A 9,875-nucleotide genomic window follows, 5' to 3' on the forward strand; every position below is an offset into this window, starting at 1 on the left:
TCCATAAATTGCCTGAGAGGTGGACAAAATGTGTAGCCAGCGAGGGCGCATACTTTGGATAAAATATTTGTTATCATTCTCTTGAAATAAATGTGTTTTTTTTCTTGAAAAAATACCGGTTTCATATGTATACACCTGGTAGACTTACAAAGCTTTTCACTGAAGAATTTTTAGCATGAAAATGAAAAAAATTTGGTATAGGATATTAAAATTGTTAAAAAAACACCAAAAGCAACTTCTTCTCATTTATTGTTTTTAAAAATTGTAGCATTTTTGAGAAATTTGATTATTTTACTTTTATTTTTACAATTAAGATAAAAACTACTCCGACTACCACCACAGTGGCGGATAGGGAAATGCCCGCTGGAAACAAAGGGAAGGGCTGAAATAAAATGAGCTCCGCGGACCAAACACACAAAGAGCCCTAAGCTAAGTCGTGAATGGTCGTGCCGAGGGCTGAGTGGCACCATGGAGTGGTATCGTAAACGGTGTCTCTGGTATACCAGGTCGCCTCCTAGAATATACAGACCTTACCCCCGCATGCGGGGCTCTGCGAGTTATGGAGGATATGAGAGGGAGTTTTGGAGGTATGACAGAAAACCTCAAGGAAGCATTGGCTCGCTTTAAGGAGTCGTATGTCGTGTGGAAAGACATGAAGGTCTTCTGTGATAGAACAAGCAATATGTTTAACAAGATTAAACATGGTGTAGAGAGGGCGGTGAGTTTATCGAAAGAGGGGCTTGCTAAATTGGAAGCTGGTATAGGTAGGCTCAGTTGGCTTGATGGCGACATGGGTCTAATTGATGGGGTACTGGAGAGATCCCGCACGGAGAGAAGTTCTAGGTGGGACACCAGCCACAGCGGGACTCAAACAGAAGAAGCCGTGGTGGTTCCCGCTCCCTACTACGAGAAAAGAGAGAGGGAGCTCTCCCTGACTCTCATTGAGGCTGGCAGCTCTAAACCTAAGAGCAAGAAGTTGAGGGCGCACAATGCTACAGAGGCAACGACCTCCACCCCGAAAAAAGTGGAAAAGGAGGCAGAACCTGCTTCCAACAGGGAAGAGAAAAGGATGAAAATGCGGAACCGAGGTAGACCCGCGGCGGTTCTAATCAAACCGGCCGAGGGTTTAACTACCCGGGGGTCCTCAAGGGCCTCAAACAAAATGTAGGCCCTGACACTCTTGGTGTACAAATCAAAGGAGTTAGGGAGACCCGAAACGGAGAGGTCCTAGTGGAGTTAGGACCCACAGGAAAAGGCAGAAGGGCACAGCCGTGTGGAGGATGAGGTCCTACACCTCAACACTACCACAGACCCAGAGAAGGTAGAGCCGGCCGTGAGAGGCCACTTCAAGGATAACGACGTCAGAGAGGTTGAGGTCAGCCTCATAAAAATTCCCGTCAGAGGTACTCTTAGGGCTTTTGTGGAGCTGAAAGAACAGTTCTCTGTAAGATTGCTACCCTCAGGACACCTGAAGGTGGGATGGGTATCCTGTCCCGTGCAAATAAAGACACAGAGGGTTCGTTGCTACCGATGCCTAGGTTTCGGCTACATGGCAGATAGATGTGAGGGGGCCTGATCGTACTGAGGCGTGCTGAAGATGCGGCAAGGAAGGGCTCAGGGATGTGGCGTGTGAAAAGACACCACAGTGTAACCTCTGCGCCGCAAAACAGGAGAAGCCCCGGACAGACCATCCTCTGGGGACGATGAGATGATTGGCCCTCAGGGAGGCAGCTTCTTAGAGGAAGCCTTACGCGCATATGCGTTACGTATATATGCGTAATGTGCACATATTGGGCTCATGGTCCCCAAAGTTAGAATGTGGTCAGTGCATGAGCATTTTCCGTTTTTACTCCTTTAACAAACAAACAAAAACTCGTACTACCGAGAAGTGTTTACTGAGAAATTCTTATACTTTTTTTGGGTGCACACTTTTCATTCACTCATTTTTTTTCGTTACTTGCATAGTCTGACCGCAAACTGAAATTTTTAATTATTTTTTTTTGCTATCCAAATTTGAATTTCTTATTTTCGTCTTTTGTGTAATTTTTTCAAAAATTAAATGTTTTTATTTTCAATTCTATTTTTATGAATAAAACAAAAATTACGCGTCGTACGGAAAAATTATTCTTCTCAAATTTGTAACCCTTTATTGGATGAGCAACTTCTTTTCATTTATTATTTTCATAGAGGATAGATCTGGTGGAGCTCCTCCACTTTAAATAACAAATCCTTTTTCAGACAAAGTGTGATACAGAAGTGCTACTAGCTACTGGACATGCATTATAAAATTCCAGTACATGCGAGGTGCCCTTCAGTTCTGTTGCATATTTTTTAAGAGCAGTTTTAAAAATCGTTTTGTTAGTTGTTTTTTGATGTGATTTCTTGTGTTCCTTTTTTCTAACCGATAATTAAGTATTTTTTGGATTGCCCGACGTAATCTTTGTCACAGTCTAAGGAACTAATTTTGTAAATACTGTTAGTAGATTTATCTATAGAAATATTATCCTCTTAATTTACGAAGCAGTTAAAAGAATCTTTAATTGAATTAAATGAAACTAACCAAATCTGTCGAAGAAAATGGTTTTATCTACTACGGAGAGACTCCTTCACTGATGTTACGTCCTGAATGCGGCTTTGAGGTACACCCAGGTATGTATAATTCTCTCCGTGGTCAAAACGTCTAGAAATACTTATATCCACACGCTAAGGATCATCATAACGCCAGTAGGCTTTCCTTTCTTCCAATTAATCCTGCCACACTTGTCCAATCCAAACTCGATATCAATCCCTCCCGTGCACTCATTGACGATGTTTAAGTCATGTTGAAGTATGCTTGTATTAGAAGCATAGAGATCTATGTCATCCATATAAAATACATGAGTGACCTTATGCGCGCGATGGTTAATGTCGCCGCAAATATAAGATTTGCTTGGTACGAGAGAAAGAGGCAGATGTATGATGCAAAAGAGCAGAAGTATCATTGCGTGGCTTTGAAAGATGCCATTGTGCAAGGTGTCGCTGTTTTGCTCACACTATAATTTCCAGATGAGACAATAAATCTAGTTCTCTCAGCAGCCTGATATGCCTTTTTTCGAGCCACGCTGTTCGTACGTCTCTACTCACACAGGCACAATTCTTCTAATAATCCTATCGTAAGATCAGTTACCGCAGAATGGGCTTTTCCGAGTGAGCTACCACTGGAAGTTCTTGATACCATTCAGCCCTGCAGCGGAAGAGTTCTGAGTGTCCCTAAGTGATTGTTTCACCTCTTGGGTAGGTATTATCTGTATCTTTTTCAACTTCAGTGTTTTCAGAACCTTGTATACATTTCTCCAAATAGTCTCTACTTCGCTGGGCTTGGGTGGATTTTTGAGAGAGGCAGGGATTTTGCTGAAGAGGCGAGCTTGTTTAGCGGGAAGTTGTTACTTCTTCCTGAGCCATCTCTCCCTCACCTGTATTGTTCTTCTTACATCAGATAACACCCATATTTTATTAACAATATGCTGCTTGATTTTCAGCAGCTTTGACTTATTCAGTGTGTGATGGTAGATACTCAATTTTTTGACGGACTTTAGAACCTTTTCCGTGAAAGGTATACCAGATGTTATTTTGTCAATCGCACACTGAACAGGGGACAATTTCAGTCTTGCTTATCCAATCTTCTTATTCAGTTCATTCAAGCTTCTTTTGATCTATCGTCGGTTTTAGCCTTCGATTTAAATCAGCCAAAACCTTCGCAGCACCATAAACTCAACAACTAATGCTCAAGAGTTTGGACGCTCTCGATATATCCTCACAAAGGAAGGTATCCGTTTCAGTCAGACCTGCAGTATAAGGAAGAACCTTAATATTAATGTTTATTCTTGTTTAGAAATCGTGAGCATTGTGTCAGACGCACCTACTACCCGCAGTTAGTCTGAATGTCGCGTTCTCCTCTTCGTCTGCGGATTGTTCACACATCGTTTGGGAAGACGCTCCTTACTCATATCCCTTTTTCGAGAGGTAGACAACTTGATTTCGCAATGATTGATGCAAAACGCTCTAGGTTTTTCTGGCAACACAGAAAGCCATAAAGCCTCCGGCAACAGGGATAATTTTGGCATCATAGCAGTCTAACAAATCATCCTAAAGTTGATTCGTCTCCTCAATGTGCGGCTCTATCCGCTTCTTAGTCGTGTTTCCATCTGAATTATTTTCAGCACCACGATTTCGAGGGTGATCGGCACCGTTTGCCGATGTATTGTCGGGTGCTCTGCGAGTTCGATTATTTTGTGCCACACGTACAACTTTTTGGTGACATGCTGGTGTCATTGTTGTTCTCATTATCAACTAGGGAAAGAGTACGTCCATCCTTTTCAAGCCCAGCGCGCAACGATAAGGCTGAATACTCTAAAAGGATGCTCGATTTCCCAGGTATCATTCGGCTCTTAGCACAGTTTTTACTCATTTAATTGGGGGTTAATTTCTTCGGGACCATCCCTGCCCAATAGACTTACGTGGCAAATGCCACATAAGTCTACTGTGCATTCAGAAAACCAAATTAGCTTTAAGGCGCACTTGAAAATGCTACAGAAGTCTATCACGCAACCGGAAGTGTGACATAGCTCGAGTGCGTATTCAAAATTGCAACATAACTCTAGTGCGCAACCACAAATGATACAAAAGTTTATCGTGTAGCCGGAAGTGCTTTATAATACTAGTGCGGAACAAAGTATACCACATAAGTCTACGGCGAAACGGAAAGTGCAATCTAACTCTAGTGCATAACCACCAATTTCGTAATTCGTGGTTATGCACCAATTCCGTAATTCGCAACAATTAATGACACGAAATTCTACTCAGCATCGCGAAGTGCGATCTAACTCCAGTGCGCAACCACCGATGTCACATAAGTTTACTGCGAATGTGGAAGTGTGACATGAATCTAGTGCGCAACCATAAATTTTAAGTCTTCTGTGCAGCCGTAAAGACAAAACCACTTGAAATTACCTCCACATTGCCCCAAAACCTTAAATTTGACCAAGATCAGGCACAAATCTTATCCGAGGATTCTCGACTGAGTCACCTGCATGCGAACCCGAAAATATCAATTCTGTTCCGGGTCTTGCACATCTCTGTTCCTCCATATATAAAAAATGAAGAAAAAAAAGTTGGAAATCTCTTTTCCAAAAATCAGTTGTTTAAACACAGTCGATTGGACGCAGATAAGAAAAGGATATAACGATATTAATAAAAGTGATGTCAAGATGTTGAAAATTAGTTTTATTTTCCTAATTGTGCATGCAAGTATCTAATTTACACAGTTTTTGATGAAGTCTGATAACATGCTAATTTCAAATTTTTCGCATTTGTACATTTATACTTAACTTTTTCATTTTGTTTGATTGACTTAACTTTTTCATTTCGTTTAAAAAGTCTATTCCTGCTCGTCCTGCTCTAAACGTGACATGCCTCTGAAATACTCGTATCCCTTAGGTACTACGCGGACATCAGCTCTTAGACAGCTGGCTGATGATGGTGTACACAATTCTATAATAACTATTAATGCGCAAATAATCTTACATGACGCCATTCTAACTTTAGAGTGTCTCAGATCAAATGAGCAGGTTATATAATTTTTTAGTTCTTTTTGAAAACAACCATTTTCGTAAATCAAAAATAAGCAATTACAATAATCTAATGATTGGGACACAACATTTTCCTTCAGTGGCCATACTGGTATCGCAGCACTTCAGCAGATCTTCCCTGAGTCGATCCGTCCAATCAAAACTGTTGGGATTTTGCCAGTCCATCGCATTGACTTTCTATCTTCATTGGCACCTCTAACTCTAGGATAGTCGACATTGTTTGATTTTATAATTTTTGTTCCCACGAATAGCTAGAGAAAAGGGTTCGTCCATTCTTTTAGAGCTACGTATGCAAGGATTAAGAGGACGCCTGACATCCCAGACCCCATTTAAGACACCTCGCCCAGGTGACCCTCACCCTTTATCCACAACCTAAAGACGCGACCGATTGGATACGATAACATACAAATAAATTTTAATTATAATTAGATTTTTAAAATTATTTTAATATTTAAAAGCGATTTTTCTTTAACTAAAAATTTAAATATACCATTCTATTTCATTTGGTTGAGCATTCATTCTTCAACTGAAAATTTAACTGTTCTATTTTCGTTCAAATATTCGTTCTATCTACTGGAAAAATTGGTTTCTCATTATAATTTTAACTATTTGCACCTTCCCAGGGCCTCACTCAACGACTTTATCTTGCATCCAAGCTTTTGCAGAAGGAGAAATCCATGTTAGCTAGACTCTTTTACCCATCTACAATACCAAAAACATACAGAGAACCTTTTTGTTAGGGAACCCATGGATCCATTTCGTTGCCTTATCATCCGTCGATTGATAGGAAAGGGAAAGTATATGAGCAGAAACTTCTTTCCTATCCTATCGGCAGAATTGGTACCAAACGAGGCATTTCCTCACGATCCCATCAAAATCACTACAACTGCACAGGATGTCAGAAAAACCAAGATTAATGACCTGGCCTTTTCGCTCTGGATCTGTAGGGATTAAAAGATCCAGGTTGGTGGGATACTTTCTGCTGGCGACTCACCTTTTGACGAAAAGGACTGGGAGAGAAGAAACAGAGGCGATTAAACCGTTTTCGTGTTAACAGACATGCAGAGATTTCGTGACAACCGGCGAAATAAAATTTCACGTTTTCTACTGTGTGTGTGCCGAGAAGTGCAGTTCTATTTTGAATCAATAAATAATATAAATAATGGTATAATGATACAGATGAATACACCTAACTTTGAGTGCATTAACTTCAGCGCAGTAGTTTTTATACTGGCTGGCCCACGCTGTTTCTCAGTTAAAGGGACGAAAGACGGTAAACTGTGTCTGTTGTCAGAAGCGGAAAAGTGCAGTACGTGGGTACTCACATGTGCTGATTGCGCAATATTATAAATATCAATTGAAAAAGGTTCACACGACCCTGATTCGCGCAGTTGGAAAAGTCGCGGGCCGTTAACGCTTTATGGATGCCAGTGTTTTTCCAGACCTACAATATCTATTATATTTTGTAAATGTATATTAAGTTTAAGTTGTAGCACAGTATAATCTATAACATTTTTTCCCCCTTGTTTAGTTTCAACTTCGATATTTCCTAATTTTCAATATTTGGTATTTTCCACAAAAATCTTATTTTTTTATAAGGATGTGAATTTTTAACCAAGAAGATTACTTTCTACCATAATTGAATTTTTTACGAACAAAGAGAAATATTCAAGCAAACATGGAATAGTTAATTTCACAGTAAAAAAAATTAATTTTTTCACTAAAAAACGAATTTGCATCGAGATAGTTTAATTATCAAACAAATTGATTATCAAATAAATTGATATGAAATAAAACAAAAAATTTTATAAAATATAGTTCTATATAATTTGAGGAACTTCAAAAAAGGAAACCTAAAGTTTTTTGAATTTGAAAAGGAATAATGCTTTCATTTCACATTGTTTATTTCAAACTTAACAAAATTGCTGATTCAAAAATTCTTTCAAGTAGAAATAATTAATTTTTGAATGATAATAAATGAAAATATTTTCAAAATCGAGGCCTTTTATTGAAAACTATACTTTAAACAGTACGATTCAACAATAAATTTGTTCATTTTTCAGTAATATAATTTAAAATGATTCAATTTCCGAGTTTCTTGAAGTTGAAAATTTGCATGCATTATGCGCCACAAATTAACATGATAGAATTTATAAATATTGTTCTGCATAAAGTGGAAAAAATACAATTTCGTACAATTAGTCAATTAAAATGATTTTAAAAGGTGTTTAGAAGTTTTAGAAGCTTTGAAAGGGTAACAAAATAATTCTAATTTTGAAAAATCTCTTTTTTATCACTTTTTCTAAATTGTTGGCAACTATCTCGAAAACGGTATCATGTATCTCAAAGGAATGCCTGAGATTACACGTTAAAAATGTACCGAAATCAATTCTAATTTGAAAAACATCTTTTACATCCACTTGCACTAGGACCTCGGATTTCTTTGACCTCGTTTTTCTTCGATCTGAGATTTATTTGCGTGCCTTTGTCCTGCTTTTGCACCCCCACTATAGCGCTAGTGGACGGCGTGGCTGATGAGCGCTCGTATATCTCTTTCCCTCGACCAATCAGCTCAAATCACGCGACTACACTATGACAAGAACTGGAACCACTCGAATCCAAAAAATCCGAGGCTCGTGCGTTTCGCATGATAAAAGAAATTGAGGTCCTAGTGTATAGACTGAAAATTGCTTTTTTTTAAAAAAAAAGCTTCTGAAAAAACTCACAAACATGACGTGTAGGAAAAAATAGAAGTTTGATTCGAATTCATAACGTAAATCCCATTTTACGAGTTGTCAGATATCAGTGTTGAAACATAATCGATTGGATGCATATGGAAAAGAGAGATAAGGATATGAATAACAGTGATGTTAAGATGCTGAACATTAATTTTATTTTCTTAGATTGCACTTTCAACATTTTAAATTATAACGTTTTTAATAAAGGCTGATAGCCAGAGAGCGGCCGAGCCCAGTCTAAAGTTGCGCACTGAGTCCAGGCTTGTCTTCCCCGTAGCGGGAAACCGTCGCATGGAGGGAAGTGGTGGGAGAGCGTCGGATGTGCTCCGCGAGCATGCGATCTCCCACTACTCCCTCCTCCCCCCCACGCGGAGGTTCTCCCATGTGTACGGCACCCTACCCTATTTTCTGTTGCACTAATTTGGTGGACGGAGCGGGGAGCCAGTAAGCCTTCCCGGGACTCCATGAGAGGCGCGATAGTAGAAAACATCTACTGCAAATGTACGAAACTTGGCTCACTTAAGACAAATAGGGTTCTAAATCTTTTTGTAACAGGAACCAGTAGGTTAACTTTACGTTTAGTTTTCGGGGACTACACCCGCTACGAAAAAGTCGAGTCTGGGCTCGGTGCGCAACGTCAGACTTAGTTCCAGTGACCCCAACTTTGGCATGTAAAGATACTGCGCTTGCGCTAGCTGTGCGTAAGAAGAAAACGGCACGGCTTATTGTGTCCATGGTAACGGGTTGTCGCGTCGTGTTTCTCTCAAGCAATCTAGCGCAAACGCAGTACGTCTACATGCCAAAGTTGGGATCACTGCTTGGTTCGTCCGCTCTCTGCTGATAACATGCTAATTACAAAACTTTTTGATTTTAACACTTTTAGATTTAACTTTTTCATTTTATCTAGATATCCTATATTTAAACAGAGTCGGTTGGAAGTCGGTATTTGCTTACATTGTTCACACTAAGAAAATTTTAGGTGTGATGAGGACGATCACAACAGTACAGATCTACGTGTTTCCGAATTGGACTGTCATATTCACTGGTGAATCTCAAGGTGACATTTGCAAATCCGGGACCTCCATTAACCAATTTAATGCGACCTCCCCGGCCTCTAACAACAATATTATTATCCATATCATAAACACGAACCTGAGTAATTAGGTGATTGACAGGTGCTGCGTAAGTTCTCTCAATTGTTCGATAATCGCTTGGATTAGGGAGTTCAGATACCACAGTCTCTAGACAAAGATGGTTGATTTCATCTGGACAGATTATTCCTGCTAGTCCTGCAATAAGCTGGCCGTGATCGTACATTACTCGTACGGAACCTCGAGGTAGTATAATGTTTCTACTTCCGGAACAACCTGCCGATGATGGTGTTGCAAGGCATTTTATAATAATTATTATTGCGAAAAATATCTCACACGGCGTCATTTTTACTTCAGTGTCTCAGGTCAAATGAGGAGACTGTATAACTTTAAAATTATTTGTGAAACCAACTATTCAC

General features: G+C 39.6%; 1 protein-coding gene across 2 annotated transcripts in view; it reads right to left on the bottom strand.

Annotated features, from left to right (window-relative positions):
* LOC117178074 overlaps window positions 1–9,875 on the bottom strand; it is an 18,415-nt gene extending 8,540 nt beyond the window's left edge. For both annotated transcript variants that reach the window (XM_033369301.1, XM_033369302.1), the window contains exon 1: window positions 9,518–9,875. Coding sequence is in view for 1 of the 2 variants with exons in the window: in XM_033369302.1 (XP_033225193.1) it covers window positions 9,518–9,802 (285 nt within the window). In the remaining variant the exon portion in view is untranslated. The remainder of the gene's footprint in view (window positions 1–9,517) is intronic.

Source organism: Belonocnema kinseyi, chromosome 8, assembly GCF_010883055.1.
Source record: "Belonocnema kinseyi isolate 2016_QV_RU_SX_M_011 chromosome 8, B_treatae_v1, whole genome shotgun sequence".
Taxonomy (NCBI): Eukaryota; Metazoa; Arthropoda; class Insecta; order Hymenoptera; family Cynipidae; genus Belonocnema; species Belonocnema kinseyi.